Source organism: Glossina fuscipes, unplaced genomic scaffold (genome assembly GCF_014805625.2).
Source record: "Glossina fuscipes isolate IAEA_lab_2018 unplaced genomic scaffold, Yale_Gfus_2 1, whole genome shotgun sequence".
In the NCBI taxonomy this organism is placed as follows: domain Eukaryota; kingdom Metazoa; phylum Arthropoda; class Insecta; order Diptera; family Glossinidae; genus Glossina; species Glossina fuscipes.
The window spans coordinates 13,561,760-13,578,869 of NW_023998415.1; the positions used below are offsets into that span (position 1 = coordinate 13,561,760).

General features: G+C 33.2%; 3 protein-coding genes across 7 annotated transcripts; 2 read left to right on the forward strand and 1 right to left on the reverse strand.

Annotated features, from left to right (window-relative positions):
- The first annotated feature begins 2,329 nt into the window (after nucleotides 1-2,329).
- On the forward strand, nucleotides 2,330-12,097 carry LOC119632334 (dual specificity protein kinase splB-like). Of its 2 annotated transcripts, none has more exons than XM_038025183.1 (5): nucleotides 2,330-3,090; nucleotides 4,454-5,106; nucleotides 9,625-9,712; nucleotides 10,773-11,182; nucleotides 11,237-12,097. In XM_038025183.1, exons 1-5 carry the CDS (start codon nucleotides 2,569-2,571, stop codon nucleotides 11,721-11,723), a joined length of 2,160 nt encoding a protein of 719 aa, XP_037881111.1. In that variant the 5' UTR covers nucleotides 2,330-2,568; the 3' UTR covers nucleotides 11,724-12,097. The 2 variants fall into 2 exon arrangements, with proteins under 2 accessions (XP_037881111.1, XP_037881112.1); XM_038025184.1 differs by having other exon boundaries at nucleotides 2,330-2,802.
- A 1,722-nt stretch (nucleotides 12,098-13,819) lies between these two features.
- On the forward strand, nucleotides 13,820-15,060 carry LOC119632164 (ribosome maturation protein SBDS). Its single transcript, XM_038024947.1, has 2 exons — nucleotides 13,820-14,264; nucleotides 14,326-15,060. Exons 1-2 carry the CDS (start codon nucleotides 14,134-14,136, stop codon nucleotides 14,954-14,956), a joined length of 762 nt encoding a protein of 253 aa, XP_037880875.1. The 5' UTR covers nucleotides 13,820-14,133; the 3' UTR covers nucleotides 14,957-15,060.
- Nucleotides 15,061-15,104: 44 nt separating this feature from the next.
- LOC119632163 (IST1 homolog) lies at nucleotides 15,105-17,059 on the reverse strand. 4 transcript variants are annotated; one of them, XM_038024943.1, is made up of 6 exons: nucleotides 16,765-17,059; nucleotides 16,314-16,705; nucleotides 15,968-16,221; nucleotides 15,728-15,820; nucleotides 15,506-15,568; nucleotides 15,105-15,350 (listed from the first exon to the last, which is right to left on the reverse strand). In XM_038024943.1, exons 1-6 carry the CDS (start codon nucleotides 16,944-16,946, stop codon nucleotides 15,144-15,146), a joined length of 1,191 nt encoding a protein of 396 aa, XP_037880871.1. In that variant the 5' UTR covers nucleotides 16,947-17,059; the 3' UTR covers nucleotides 15,105-15,143. The 4 variants fall into 4 exon arrangements, with proteins under 4 accessions (XP_037880871.1, XP_037880870.1, XP_037880873.1 ...); XM_038024942.1 differs by having other exon boundaries at nucleotides 15,968-16,251; nucleotides 16,765-17,054; XM_038024945.1 differs by lacking the exon at nucleotides 15,506-15,568 and having other exon boundaries at nucleotides 15,968-16,251; nucleotides 16,765-17,052.
- Nucleotides 17,060-17,110: the final 51 nt, after the last annotated feature.

Here is a 17,110-nt window from a genome sequence, read left to right on the forward strand (position 1 = left end):
TATGCATGTTGACTGGACCATTACGAGGACCGGACCATTACGCAATAGATAAGATAAACCGTTTAGTCGTTAGTAAGAAGAACCCATGACGAAAATGAACTGAGACAATCGGCTTAGCCGTCTGCATATTGACTGGACCATTACGAGGCGATAACTTACTCTTTGAAAGATCGTGCTTGTTTTTAAATGCCTAGTGTTCCAATCTTCAAACGCAGTCAAATTCAAAACTTTGCCTAAACGGTTCATAGTTTCGTCCACAAGTTAACGACAAATTAGTGATAATGCTTTTAGTGTAATGGTCTTTCCGCATTCTCTTCGCGTATGTTATGTTAACGCCATTATATCTGGGATATTAAAAATGCACGCGGAACGCCGAGCAAATATTTTTATTATAATAGCTTCCGAATAATGTTGTATTGCAATCAGGTCTATGTATAACATATTATACTCACTTTACACTTTCATTTTCTTCTAACAAAATATCGTTAGAGATGTGGCCAACAAAAAAAAGCAACTTAGGGGCATTCAAGCATGGGGAATGTTTCTCGAAATATATCTTTTAAGAAGCGAGCGATAGATTTACAGACATTCCAAACATATATACAAAGCATGAAGAAAATAACTCAACTATATCTATTGTTCAGATATTATTCAGCTTAGGAAAGGTGGAAAATTGTTCAATAATTTTTTCGCTCTTTTGTCGAATATCGTCCCATCTATATTTTCCACATTCGTTACAAATGGACAGTTTCTTTAATAAACGACTTTCAAATTTCTGATATTATCTAAGCAATGATCGCAAACAGAATGCTATCGAATGCACTTTTAATAGGGTTTACTTCAACTTTATCAAAATTTATCGAAATACCAATAGCGTTACATGATATGAAGAAAGGTTGATATGTTGCACTTTTCTTTTTCTTTTTTTTTTTTTTTTAAACAAGTTCGAAATGATTTGGCAAATTTTCAATTTGAACCTGTTTATCATTACTAAGTTGGCGGAATTCTTAAAATTTGTCGCGATCTATGCATGTAAGACTTGCTAGGCGCCTCCATTACCTTAAAATTCTCAGCCAAATATAAATTAAATATCAATTTAGAAAGCACTTTTCTGTTATTGTTGTATATTTTAAGTAAAATAGTCAACAAGTCCCTATCCATATATATCTATACACACATATATATTATTAATATACATTTTTTTTTTTATTGCTTGGATATCTTCAAAACAATAGCAACCAACGGCTACAAAACATATTTTTCAAGTCAAACGTCAATCAAATTTGTAAATATTTTATAAATAGAAGCAAAAAAGAAAAATTGGCAAAAAAACGCGAAAACGAAAATATGCCTACCGTCTCGTCGCATAACTTTGGACTTAAAAAAAAGCCAACAATTGGTAGCGATAAAAAGATGATGCATTTTAAGAAAAATTTAAAGAAAGGAAATGAGGAAAACTTTGATTTTGATTATAATTATAATTGTAAGCGAGCAGCGTTCTCGTGGTCCACAAAACCCAAAACGATGGGCAAAACCAAGGACAAGGTCCAAAAGTAAGTACCTTCTTTTTTTGTTTTTGTGATATTACACATAACGTATATATATCTATGAGGGTAAATGAACTGCCGGTCGACATTTTTCCATAAACGTAAAAGTAAAGTATTTACGATGTATAAAAAACAAAACATTTTACACAATTTACATGAATTTAGATTTAACCCACGGGAGGTCATTCAATAGGTGTCACGTGTTTTGATTTACTTTATTATCAGTTCTTAAATTATCAAGTGACCAACAAACTCTTATGAAAAATGACATTGAAAAGTTACTAAAAGAAAGGAAGACCATTATTAGGTATCCGTCAGCGACTTATTTGTTCTACGTATTAGGAATAGTTAAAACACATATCGATAAACACAACACATATGCATAAGGAACTGTGATAAAGCAATTCGCCAAAAAAAATAAATAAAAATAAATAAATAAATAAATAAATAAATTCATGCAGAAAATATTTAGAATTGATTCCATTAGGCTGACCTTAAGCACTCTCAACATTAGAACAGATGACCTGGCCGGGCAAACATACGTCGTATATGAATTCTCTCTCAATCGTAATAATTGTCGCTTTGTTGTGCGCAATATTATGCTCCACTTCGTCGGCGGCGGCAACTAACAGAAAATATTTTACCATTCGTATTGACCATCGGTATTTTCTTTATACCTTTATACGTTATGCTTTATGCCAAAGTTGTTCTAATACATCAGAAAGGCTTACATATGCTTTGGTCATTTCGTGACTGAACGTTGACCACACAACACGCACGAAAACACTTTACCAAGTAGTGACTGCTATACTTTAAAATTTATTATATATATATATATATATGTAGGACTTTGGATGAATTTGACTTTTTTTTGTTCTCTTATACTTAGCCGGTTATATGGAAATATTGATTTCTAAATTAAAAAAAAAAAGAAGATGTACGTACGTGTATAGTGCGGGTCGCGAATATGTTTAAAAAGCATGAATTCCGTGTTCGTCAAGCATATTAAGTTTATAAAATAATGAAAGACTTGGAAATAAATTTGGAAAATTATACCAACGAGCGCCATCCCACTTCAACTATCATTACAAATTTAACTGCAGAAGATTATCAAAATATATTAAAGCAAAAACAAACTATTTCTTCGGATCGTAACTCATCGAGCGGTTGTACTCTACAAGAGTTTTGTTGTTCACAATCGGCTAAGCCCAAGTTACGTGATATTGGATCATATTCAACGTCCACCTCATTTACGGTATTAAATAACGATTACGATTCATCGATTACAGGCAAACCTAACGCCATTGTGCACCCTATCCAACGTACAGATTATACGGCATTGCCGACTAATAAACATGTCCGGAATGGTAATTTACATCTTTGGGGCACGCAGATTGCCTCAGAGCCACAGACCGCAATCCCAACCACTGCAACCCAATTTAATGCAAATTTCGCTGAAGAGCTCAATCGAAGATTGCGTAACTTAAATATAAAAACGGGACGGAGCTTGGAATGGTCTCGTTCAAAATATTCAGTTCAAAATGTATGATATTACTAAACTTATCATTTTCGTATATATGCACAACGGTAATGATCATTATCATCGCGTTGATCTATTTTTAAAGATTAGTAAAAAGCAAATCATTCATATAATAATTCACTTCTTACTACGTACATCAAAAATTAATTAGAACATTTAGTAGAAGATGATGATATTTGTTGAAAAATTCATTACAACAAACTTTAAATTATTAAGAGTTAATCTTATTTTCAAAACTTCAGCGTTACATAAAGGCCGATATTCTCGCATACATAGCTCTTCGTACGCACATATACACATTTTTTTCGCAATAGAAACGATGCTGTACTTGGATAAAATTTCTCATTAACTCTCTTAAATCATATGAATTAGCATAAGCAGGAATGGGGACCATATATATGAACGCATATATAAGCTATCGTTTGTTTTAATTTGTTTCTCTTACGGTTAAAAATTATCAGACAAATTATTGATTATCATCCAACAACGTTATAGCAAAACTTATATATATATATATATATATCGAGAGCAAACTCTCTATCTCTCTCAATTTAATTATTTTTTGTCGCAGGAAAGACTCTGCAAAGACTTTGAAAATATCACTTAAGTGGTGGTAAGTCTTTTAAACAAGTAAGCAAGTTCATTCTGGCTGTGGCAGAATCTTGTAAGCTCACCATTATTATTCATTTTATCATACCTTATGACGTTGCGGCAACATAAAATTCGTATATTGCGAATTATTATCACTTGATCAGTAATAAGGAAATGAAATGTATTTACGGACAATACGCATTTATTTTCGGTGGCCAGGATGAAAAATCCATACAATTTGCAATGCTCTTCCCAGTGCAACTTCAGAATAATGATTGAACTAAGACAGTGAACATGAATACTATTTTCAGCCTCCTATCTTTCATTGTTTATGAGTTAATCAGCAAAAGTCCCCACATTTTTGAGTAGAGAAATAGAGGTGCATTCAATTGACGCTTTGCTATGAATCTCTCCTTGGACCGATTTGAACCGATTTGTTACTATCGACCGGCACGCAACCATTTTCAATGTTTCTGCCAAGTCTTAAGTCGATATCTTCATTTTTGCTACCGGGACATTGTCAAGAACATATATTCACATAGAGTCCTTCGAAGATTCTTTTTGTGTGTTCAGACCACTATGACAAAACGAATATACTGCGGCAGTGGATATAAAAACTAAGATGCATTAGCAGGCTCTCTAATGCCTATTTCTATTTTTCTTTTTTTTTTTTTCTCGTTTACTTCTTACGTCACCGTTGGGTGACCTTGGAAAAAAGAAATCGAGAAAAGTAATTTTCTTTTTGTTCACCTTTTGAACTGATTAATATTTTTAGGGCAGCAATCAAGAGACACTTAACCAGAGACCTTTGTTTATAACGACTGTACCTCGTGGTATATTTCTACCACCACCCAAGGAAGTATTTCTCATACCGTCACAACATAAGAAAAGCCTTTATGCTTATTCCTCACATCCTGTCGTTTATCAAGCATCACTTCGTCACCAAAAACAACATATTTACAATACGCACACTGGCGGTACAAAAGTTAAAACTATCAATGTAACAACAACAACAACAACGACAGCAGCAGCATCAACAACAACAACAACAACGGCAAAAGCAATATCTAATTGCTATAAAACTGTTACTAGTAAAAGTCGCGTAACGCTACCCAAGGGCAGATTTCAAAATGTTAAATACAACAATAAAGCTGACGATATTAATGGCAGCAATGGTCGGAATAGAGAAGACCCGATTGCAATAAATGATAAAGACAAAGTAATGACAATTGCAATACACAATAATAATAAAAACAACAGCAATAGTATACACAAACAAATATGCAAAAATAATATGAGGGAAAAATGTAATCGTCAATCGTATGTCTCAGTGATTGGTGGTGATGTTGATGACAACATTGGCATACATATAACAAAGCAGCAACAACGGCACCAGCGACAGCAACAGCAATCATATCACACAAAAAGGTAATAAAAAAAAAAGCTAAATTGTCATCACTGTTTTGTCCCTACAGGCATACATATATATATATATATATATATATACATTAGATACGAAAAAAAGTTGCTTTATTTATTAAGTTGCTTTGCTTATATTAACATCAATAATCGTAAATGGCTTAATTTGTCTTAGACTTTGAAATATTTAATCGTTTAATAGTATTATTAAGCTATTGATATAGCGAGGAGAGTCTAGTCTACATGATGCTACGTCGATGTTATCCGCGCAAATAAAAAAGCATTCAGTTCATTTAACTTTGATTTTTATTGCAAAATAAATTGTTTGTAGGATCAGAGCCCGGCCATCGTTGATAATAATATTGATAATATTAAACCTGAAAGTGAAAACATAAAATTTTGTAAAAAAAATTTTGAATAACAAGCAGATAGAGAAGCACTTTTGTTACTACTTCTGTTAATACTTAATAGTCTAAAAAGTTCTGCTTTATTTTTATTAAATTTAATTTTTCGGTAAACTGTGGACCGTTAAAAAAAATCGTTCGAATACTCCTATTTAGGGCTACTTCCTTAGCAATGTCAATTTAAATTATCCTCCTTCTTGACAAGTCCAAGTGCCAATCAAGATTAGGAAAGACATGCCGTGACATATTGACACATACACAAGCATACAAGGATATATAAAGCATAGATGAAGTAGAGTATTTATATTTAAAATTAAATGAAAACATAGTAATCAACGGAATACCCTAAGCCAACCTATATGTATATATTCGTATGACGAACGTATTCTAAAATAACGCGTCCATTCCGAATATATTTTAATAGCGTGCGTCTTTGCAACAGATTCCATTAAAATATCTCCAAAATTGCGGACTGTAGGTTGAACATAAAAATAAAACAAGACGAATGAACGGATAGACAAGCCTAGATCAGTGCAGAAAGTGATTCGATTGAATCGATCGGTATAATAATAAAAAAAGGTGAGCCTATCTCAAATTCTTCTAGGTATTGCATACATTCGCAACAAACTTAATATACCCTTCCCACAATGCCTGGTGTAGGGTATGAAAATTTATTGATAATAGCCAGCAAATTGTAATAAGCGCCCAACAATCAACCAAAAAATATTAAAAACAATACATATCTATGCTATTGTATTTAATGGACGCGACAGACTAATTTAAATTGATATTTCATTTTTCTCAACTATTCTTCATTCTTCAAGCATATTTGCTCGATTATAGTGTTTATTTTTTAGATATTCAAAAAAAAAAAAAAAAAAAAAATATGCGAACTGAGTGAAACACGACAGGTGTTAAACAAAGTCTTGCTTTCGTTTTACAGACGTGAATAATTAAATGTAAAGAACGCATTGACAATTGTTTATTTGCTAATTATACACATCGCTGCGATGTACATCAAATCCTTGTCAATAAAAACTTTAATAAAACACTGAGAGAAAGTGCTTTGTAAGGTGCATTCAAATCTAATCCAAGTTGATATTTTAAAATAAACGAATAAATAAATAAGAAATAAGGTTCACCCACGGATCACTGTAGCGCGGTATGACAATGCATTTACACACCAACATACAATACGACTGTTGTGTATGCTGCGTCACCCAATTAATTGCTATTCATATGATTGTTCTTTTCCTATATATCCCTCTCTTTAAAACTGTACGTATTTTCTGTTACGCCCTAGCTAAAGGAAATAGGGAGTGCGACCAAAAACAGTCATTTGCCAACTGCTTGCTAATGATCAGAATATGGTTTTTAAAAAAAAAATTTGAAGGCATTTTCAAAATCCAGTATTCACTCCAAAATAGTAGTATTCTTTCGTCCCTGCACCTACAAGTTTCCCCCTCTATTGTTGCAGCGATTGCAGCAGTTATTGTTTGGTTAGCATCTTTTCAATCTGAAACTAACTCGATAATGTGACCGACTCCGTCTAACACCTCGTCTATGTGTTGATTACAAATTATTCATTCATTCATTGTTGTTGTTGTTGTTGTTGTTATTTTTGGCGTTGTTGCTGTTGCTGTTGCTGTTGCAGTTGCTGTTGCTGCTGTAGTACATACCGCATGATAATCGCTATGCGTATAAATCTTATTTACCTGTCGAGGCGCGAGCTGAAGGCATACATGATATCTATTACGGATTCAAAGCCATTGTTTTTCTACGTCTATTTCTGCGTAAATGGGACAACCATGACTTAAAAAGTGTCTAATACTCATTCGGTGCAAAAGAATGTCGCGTTTTTATACCCTACATCACTTGTGATACAAGACTATATTAAGCTTTTGCGGATGTACACGACAGTGCGAAACAGCTTAGGATTGGCCCATCTGCGATTAAGCCGATCGATTCAGATTCACTTTCTGAACCGATCTGATCTTGTTTCTCTGTATGTCCTTATTATGTTTCCTCGTATTCAACATATAGATCGCAATTTTTAAGACATCTTCATGAGTTTTAATGCACCGCCGTCTGTTTTAGCCCACGGACAAGCGTTATTGCTTTTTTGACAACTCACCCTTCAGAATTCAGAAAAAAAATTCGGAAAAATCGTCATACACAAACAAATGCAAATGCATTAGACAAGGTGGTGTAGTCTATTTATAATCTTTATACAGTGTGATATAATGGCTTTACTTGTTTATATTTAATATCAAATTTACGATTTAACATTGGACTTATAATTTAACTTTTAATAGTTTTAAAGAATGCTTGCACTGTATTTCTTAAATCTAAATTTGTTATCAGGAAATATCCATAACGACGTATTTCACGAATTAACTCAAAAGTTGATGTTGTAGTAACAAAGGCAATGTGAGGCAATTTTCTTGAAAGATATTTTGAACGGCATTTATTTGAATTTTCCATTTAGAGAAATGAATGAAAGCTGAAAAAGCATCTAAGTGTGTAAGTGTGAAAAGCAGTCTTAACATCCCTGAGAAGTTTGAAAGCAGAGGTGAGTAGAAAGACTAAAGTTATGGAACAAAATTGTACCTTGTGGATCGACTGAATGAATTGTACTTACAGGTCATTGTTACTTTCTACCGTGAAAGTTTTGAAAAATCCTTTAATGTTATGAGGTTATGAAGGGAATTATATAGATGTAATTTCCTACATGTTCCTAGACAAAATCAGAGGCCTTCTTGATATCGATGAAGACATCCTCAGCAGTATAGTTGTATTATTTGCCATCTTTTACTCTGTTAACAACGCCTTTAATTTAATGACAGGCTGGATACTATCTTCTGCAATCGCACTGAGATTTTTTCAAGTAATTTTCTTACCGAGCTTGGGCGCGAGCTGGAAACAAGTTTAATTCTTGAAGGAAACGGTGCGGTGTTGATCTCACATTAGGCGATACTTAAACGTCCGTTCGGCCTAAATTTAACATTCCTTTATTTAATTGTCAAAGATTTTATTGTTTACTTGTTACTTCCGTCATATCAAACTACAAATTACACTTTATCGCCATAGAGATATTGCTTCCATTAGAGTCTTCCCGTATAAGGTGTGATCTAAAAATTAGACTTATGTGATCCAAATTTCGTATGATTAATTTATTAAGGATCATTTTTCGTCATAAAGTATTAAAAATTACACCTTTTTGACATATATACGAGGCTTATTTTTTACTTTTATATGGTTTGGGATCCAAGAAGTCCAAAATCGATGAGATTAATTTTTATATCACGTTACAATTATCAACAAATTTTCATCGAGAAATTAGGCCTTTCTAGCGTATTAAGATTCCGTTTCCATAAGAACGGTTATAGGGGCAAGGGGTTCAAAAAACTGTTAATTCAGAATGCCAGTGATGTTTATCAAGAAATTTTAAAAATTTTTTCTATTTTTTGGAAACAATTTTTTTATAGCTTTGATCCCTGGGCCGAAGCACATCAGTCGACCAAAATTGATCGAAATATCAAGAAAGTTGTAACTATGAGTTAAACACAAAAATACCTTGACTGACAGCAGACGGACAGGGAGTCGGGCAAGCTTAGATCAGTGTAATAAAAGATGAGCTTATTGCAAGGCGTTTTGGATCTTCCGCACAAACTTAACCTTACTATGTGCCACAAGTGGTATAGGGCGGTGCAAGTAATTATTTTCGTACTTTCTGTTTAGCTTTCCTCCCAAAAAAAAAAAAAAAAAACACGAAAACTTTTTAAAAAGGTTTGTAACATTTTTTTTTTAGAATCCATAATAATATATGATCAATTTAATATAATAAAAAATATATTTTTTTTTTTAATTCTTTGTATGATCTTTAATTAGTTATATAAAGCATTTATGAAAATTTCTTTAGTTAATATTGCTCAAGAAACTAGAGATTTTAACTTAAGGATTTTCCTCTCTCTCTTTCTCTCTCTCTCTCTCTCTCTCTCTCTCTATACAGTAATGAAGAACAAGACAAAACTATTAAATATTATATATGTGTTAATTAAAACTATTCAATGTAAAGTCTAAAAAAATTGTCGACTATTAAATATTTTGTCTACTTTTTCAGAGAAATACCTCCAACTGAGCCTTATAACGATACCATAAGTAAGGAAAATGAAGATAAAAATCCACTTACCAATCCATTAGCACTTTTGGTAAGCGAAATTAAAAAAAAAAAAAAAAAAAAAAAAAAAAAAAAAAGTTATTTCGTTGAATTAATTCAAAAGGATTTAAATTCATATTAAAGGGAAAACTTAAACAATATTCCGCAAAAAAAACAGAGCAAATAATTATGTTTAGTACGGACTGAACTCTTTGACACACACACACACACACGCACACACTTATTATTATCTGTCAAGTTATGCAATTTTTTTTTTTTTGTAAGAAGAGCAGCTCCGAAATGCCGCAAATTTAGTAATACGTTTAAAATCCATAGACATTAGTCGATGCCGATGAAATATTTGTTGCTACCCTTTAGTGTTGACTCACAACCATGCATTTGTGGGCGGGAACTTCCAAATATTGCTTGGAGATGCTCGACCGCGTGCGGTGAAGCGCTCAGGTGGTCATGGGCGGGAAAGCCTGTCCAAAACTCTCGGGCATCGGCGTGATATTGGCCGTCTAATCCTCATGTGTACGTACATCGACGGATTATGTTCTATAGAGATAAAAGAAATTTGTCCATCGATAAAGTTCTTTAACAGCATCCTCAGCGTTCCCACCCACTCGTCTTGGAATTGCCTGCCTGTATACCGCACGACACACTACCGCGAGTCGTCACGCTTTGATCACTTTGTGCGCCTTTGAAACAATGTACCAGCAAGGGTGTCTCTCACAGCGACTGCTGTTTCCCCGGTTAAATCAAACGTACACAAACACTATTCTCTCCTTCCGTTCGTCTCTACCTGCAACCCTACCGGACCGCCATTGTGCCCGCGCGTATAAGGGAATGGGCAATCACTGAGTGCGACTAGTCATATAAAAAAAAATATATATATATATATATTATAGTTTTCAATGTGTTGCGTATAACTAATAAAGGAAAGCACATTGCAAAATGACGGGGTTACGTGAGAAGCCTGCTTTTAATCAATCATGCATTTCATTAAATTTTTTCTGTTTGCGTCTGTCAATTAAAATATTATATCAAAATATATAAAGGCCCATTTTTCTTACTTTCTTTGTTGTTCCCGTTTTGTATCGTCTATGTAGCTAGATTACAATCCATTCGATAAGGGCGCTGAGTCCAAAAGAAGGCTAAGTTTGCGTAAGCGCTTAGGCTGCCAAAAGAAGCAAAAAAATTTCTTGACTTCGCATGGTACGGATCGTCAACGTCATAATACAAAGGATAATAAACTTATAGAAGAAATAACAACGCGATCACCTGAAATCGTTCTAGTCGATCAATCAGAGCTTTTCTTGGAGAAACCACCTTTAGCACCATACGTGCCGTTCAACGTTAGCGTTGATGCATCCACTGAAATTGCCGACGACGAACTCTTCCACTTTGAAGCCGAAGTTCAACCAATTATTGAAGTTTTGGTCGATCACACTATAGATTTGAGTGTAATAGAGGTGGCACATGAAAAGGAAATCTCTACTATACGAAGAAAAATGGATGTGTAAATACTACCACTTATATATTGTAATAATTTACCTAATTGCGATATTTACAGATTGTTAGCTCAACGTGAAGTCGAATTGGCAGAGTTGCGTCGGCTTGAAGCCGAGGATATACTTTTAAAAGCCGAAAGAACAAGACGTTTACGACAAGAAGCAATCGCTAAGACGTTAGACGAAGACAGGCAGCAAGAAGTTATCGCTGCGAAGCTGCTGCAAGGTCATATCGCTAACGTTCTACCAGAAATTTTGGATAGTCTCGAGCCAGCCGCCGATGCAGATAAAAAGGAAAAACTGATGAAGAGTCTTTGCCCATGGCTGTCGGCCGAAGTAGCAACGGAAGTTGGCCAGATTATAAATTCTCGCGAAATTCTTACAGTTATAATTAAAGAAATTATCAAGCAGCGCGCCGAGATCTATGCTGGCTATCAGGAAAAACAGCCAATAACCGAAACAATAGACGAGGAAGAATACGAGATTTGCGAAATTGAAAGTAACTTAGCGGAAACTGAGTCTATACAACGTTGTTCCCCACATATATAATGTTATTATGACTCTCGGTCGAATCTCATATGCGGATATTTTCATTTCATTTTTTTCCACAATATATCTTTCGAGTCTACATCCAAATTGCTAATAGATTTTATTTTACAATTGATTTTTATGGATAAATGTATATAGATAAAAATCTTTTATTGCGATTCGCTAAGCGATTCATAGTGAATGATTTTTATTTGTTTACCTATTTACCTATATATATATACTCTTTGATAATATGCACTATCAAGATTATAATTAATTAGTGTAAATATTAAATATTATTTAAATAAAAATAAATTCAGAATGTTTCCAAGATTGACCTCACAAAAAGTATGAATAACTCGAGAATTAGATATAGATATAACGCGATCTAAAATTGCTTAGTGAAATTGAAATCATAAACAATTTGAACATAAGCCAGGACACTAAAATACACAACATTGTAAGACTCGAACGAATAAAGATTTGATTTTAATTCAATTCACGAAAGTATTAAGAAGAATGTCTCGCTATCGCTAATATTGGTAATAGTTCATCCACTTATTATTCGCTACACAACCTGTGGTATAGGGTATATGACATTTATGCGGCTGCACACAACGTGGAGAAGAATTTAGATTGACTCACCTTTCAGAATCATATTCTAAACCAATCTAAGTCTGTCTAAGTCTCTCTGTTTGCCTGATGTCTGTCCATATGAAACTATGCTCAGCGTATAAGTCGCAATTTTTGCAATAATTTGATGAATTTTGGAACACTGGCGTGTTTTAACCCAAGAATGAAGCCTGTTGAAAATGCTCCGGATCGGAATATTTTTTTCACCACTCCCTATATAATGTCTTATTTTGAAGAGTTGTATGAAAAAATATTGTCACTTTTACTAGTTCCCGAGAAAAATCGCTGAATAATAGAATTGATGTAAAAATTTTGGATCGGATGGGTCAATTTTTTGCCATACAGCCTTTCCTACGCAGACTGCATCTTTAAACGCTAAAAAGACGAAGTCAAAATTTATTGTTGATCCAGAATATATTTATTTTATAGGGCCATTGAAGCCTCTTTACGATCATTACGAAGGCTTCGTACATACATTCCCTCGTGCTTGTGTGATGGATATAAAAATGTATATTTCTCCTAAACACACACTTTTAAGGTCTAATCGCAGATAGTAGGAATTTGTTATGATAATAGAAACAACATAAAATTTAAGTACTCAGCTGAGAAACTTCAGCTGTGAATAACAGCAAATAAGTTAGATGAAATGGTATTAGAGTTTTGCAGTATTTGATCAAAATCCTCCACAATACCCGCAGTGCAAAATTTCATGTCCGATATAATAGATTTTGCGTTACTTTACAATTACATGTCTTAACTAAAAAAACAAAAAATTATATTGGACCACTGAAAACAATAGCTGCATTTCTATTAACGTAATGATGCAATACATAAAACCAATTTAACTCGTAGCTTGCAACATACTGCAAACTATAGGGTATGAGAAACAACCATATGATTAGTTTTGTTTACATAACAAAGGTGAATAATAAAATTTAAAAAAAAATGGAAAATTTCTTCGAATAGGGACAATATTTACTATCAATTAACGATTTAAGTGAACATATGAAAACATTCATTGACGATACGTTTTTACGGGTTTTTGATACGAGAGAAGCTATTTTATAAAAAAATTCCCTGGTTTCTACTACCAATAATAATCAACCTGCAAAGAATTTAATTTTTTTTTTTCCTTTTTTTTTTTTTGCGTCTACTATGATAACATGTCTGCTGTCCAGAATAAACGCTCTATTTCAGTTGCCACCATGATTCATTTTCCGTTTCGAATCATATGTTGTTGACTTGCTGAATATTTAAGAAGAGGATTTTCTAATAAGCAAGTTGCATTTGTTGGATAAGTTATTCGCTTATCGAGATGCCCTACGCAATAGTGGCAAAACGTTTTTATCACATTCCTCAAATCCACAATTTTTTAAAAACTAAATTAATTCGTTTATCCTAGGTGCTGTAAATTTAGAAGATATACTAAATTTTTTGCCGCGTATAACGCAAGACATATATATATATAATTTAAAAAGCCTATAAATTGTTCACTTGATCGGACAAAACTTTTAAAGAAACATAATAAAACAGAGAAGGCCATCAAAATGTATCTTTGAAAATATATGTTGTTCATCTTAAATTGTTGTATATGAAATATACAAACAACTAATATGTACATCATTGTTTAAGCGCTGAGTGTTAGAGATTCGTCTTAACGTACACTTTTTCTCTTGATATGAAAAATGTTAACAAAATTTTCACAGAAATATTTAATTTCAGTTCGTAAATTGTTTATCGCTTTTTAGATTAATATTAAATTATTTAATATTTATAAAATCATTGTATAATTATAATCATGTCGAAAATATTTACGCCTACAAATCAAATCCGTTTAACAAACGTGGCTGTGGTGCGTTTAAAAAAGGCAGGCAAACGTTTCGAACTTGCCTGTTACAAAAATAAAGTGTTATCTTGGCGTAATAATGTGTTTGTTTCCTAAAAAAATTCTTAAGCCTTTTTAAATTATAATAATCTTTAACTTATGCAGGGAGAAGGATATCGATGAAGTGCTGCAAACGCATACAGTCTTTACAAATGTTTCAAAGGGACAAGCAGCAAAAAAAGAAGAATTGATAAAAGCTTTCGGTAAAACTGACGAAACTGAAATATGTAGAGAAATTTTAAGTAAAGGGGAACTGCAGGTGTCCGAAAAGGAACGTCACTCTGTAATGGATACGCAAATGAATAGCATCATAAATAGTGTAGCAGCTTTGTGTGTAAATCCGGAAACACGTCGACCATATCCATCTACTATAATAGAAAAATCACTGAAAGACGCGCATTTCTCCATAAAACCTAATCGCAATACTAAGCAACAGACTTTGGACGCCATTAAATTGCTCAAAACGCACATGCCTATTGAAAGATCTCGTATGAAAATAAGAATTACGTTTGCTGCTAAAAAGGATTACGGTCCTAAATTACAGGAATCGATATTGAAAATGGCAGCCAGTGTAGAACATGAAGAATGGATCGAATCAACTTTGCAAATAACTATATTCATAGACCCCGGGAATTACAGAGCAATCGATGATCTGGTGCGTAATGAAACCAAAGGTAAAGGATTAGTCGAACTCCTTGAGCTTAAAGATGTAGTCGAAGCAGAGGAAATTTTTTAATTTATTTTGTTTTCATTTGCGTTAAATTAAAAAATTAACCTAAATGTTATAAATTTAACTTTACTCTAGCAGTAACAATTAATACTCAAATATAGATAATTGTACAGTATATATATTTATATATATATATATATATATATGTTATATATATATATGCGTATATGTATCTATATGACGTCGTTGGCTTTTATTTTCGCTTTTTAAGATTCTCAAAACGTCGAGCCAAGTCATCAAAGTCAATATCATCATTATCAGGTTTACTTTCCTCTGACGGTGCGTCTGGTAAATCCAGAGGTACATTGGGCAACTGCGGTAATTCTGCAGATGGCAAATCTCTAGGATTTGCAGCTGGCGGCAATTTTCCACGTGGCTGAGGTTTTGGTTTATTAACATTCTGCAAGTATTTCAAAAAGTTTTACGATTTAGAAAATGCACGGAATTTATTAATTAAAAAAAAAAAAAAAAAAAAAAAAAAAATACATAAATAACAAAGACGAGAAAGATTTACAAACAGATTCATAAACATTACAATTAAATATGTAAAACTACCTGAAAATTAACACGATTAATAGAAGTATAGCTTGGTGGAGGATCGTTGTGCATTTGTGAACGCTGTCCAAACAAAAAAATTTCAAATGGAAATAAACTCAAAATAAAATGCAACATTTTTTACATACGTGCAATAGGCACAAATTTCAAAATAATCATATTTGAAAATAAACAAAAAGGGATTTACATGCCATGGGATATTTTTACTATTAGCAAACATACCGAAACATTTTGATTAAATCCTTGCGGGTCATTATCATCGTAATTTATAGGTGTTGATGACGTTGAAGATATTAATTCATTACTAGATTCTTCCTACAATCACGTTTGACAAGCAAGTACATCATGCGGTTAGATAATATTAAGCATACAATTTTAAAATTGAAATTATAAGTATCTCAGCAATATAGATAGCAAAATATACCTTTAAAATTCACTTTGCGAAAATAATAACCAACTTACATTTATGAATTGCGTATTTAAATCCTTTTTTTCGTCGATAATTTGCGTGGGTGATGTGTTAGGTGGTATATTATAGTTAAACGGAGATTGATTTGAATTTCCGCCTGCACCTTTGGCTCCATCGTAAGGAGGATAGTTAAAAGGTTTATTGGAGGGTGGCGGCGGCATTTGGGGTAGAGGAGGCACTGTAGGATATCCTATAAAGCCCATTTGAGGTGGTGCTGAAGAACCTTTGCCGCCTAAATTATTCCGATCTGACAAATCAATCAAATAATGATCTTTCCCTGAGCATAATTTTTCAGTTAAGAATAATGCGAACATAAAACTTGGTTTGTTAGTCCCTTACCTTCCTCCTTATCTTCGTTCATAATTTGAGGATCTGCTTCATATTCAATATTGTAATTTTTAGCAATTTCAATTAAATATTTTTCCACTAATAGCTTTGGAGGGGCTTGAAGTTGTAATTTATGCATTAACTTCTCAGAAACACGATGATCTCCAGTAGCAGTGCGTGCACTTTCAGCAAATTGAGGACCGTATTTTTGCACAAAAATATCGCATATTACTTTCAATTCAGCTATATCACTTTGCATACGAGGGCACACCCACACCAAACTAGAAACGGCCTCAGCTATTCCATCATCCAGCTCCTTCATTTGCGTAACTAAGCCAAACCTAGCCAATATTAAGTCGCAATACATTTCTACTACTTCCATAGCTTCGACAAGATAGTCTTCTCTGTTATAGGCATAAATTATAATCTTTTGCTAAATAACATTTTTTTTCGTTCAAATTACCTGATTATATGCTCTACGCGAATCCGAGCTCTTTCCGTTTTTCCAGTAGACAAGTAATCAGCTATTTCTTTACGTGATTTTTGAGCGATTTCTGTCTTTTTTTTCTCCAATAATTTTAAACGATTTTGGGCCAATTTTAAATTGGTCTTTAGCTTTGTATAATTGGGCCCACTTGAAAACATCCTTACTTAATTAGAAGAAAATTCCAATAAAACTGTTTTCACCAAATGAGTCATTAATACTATTCCCTTTTTTTATTGTTTGTTGGTACATTATACATTCATTAAAGAACTTATCGTATGGCATGGTTGCCAATATTACCTAATGAACCTATTTGGTTTACAAG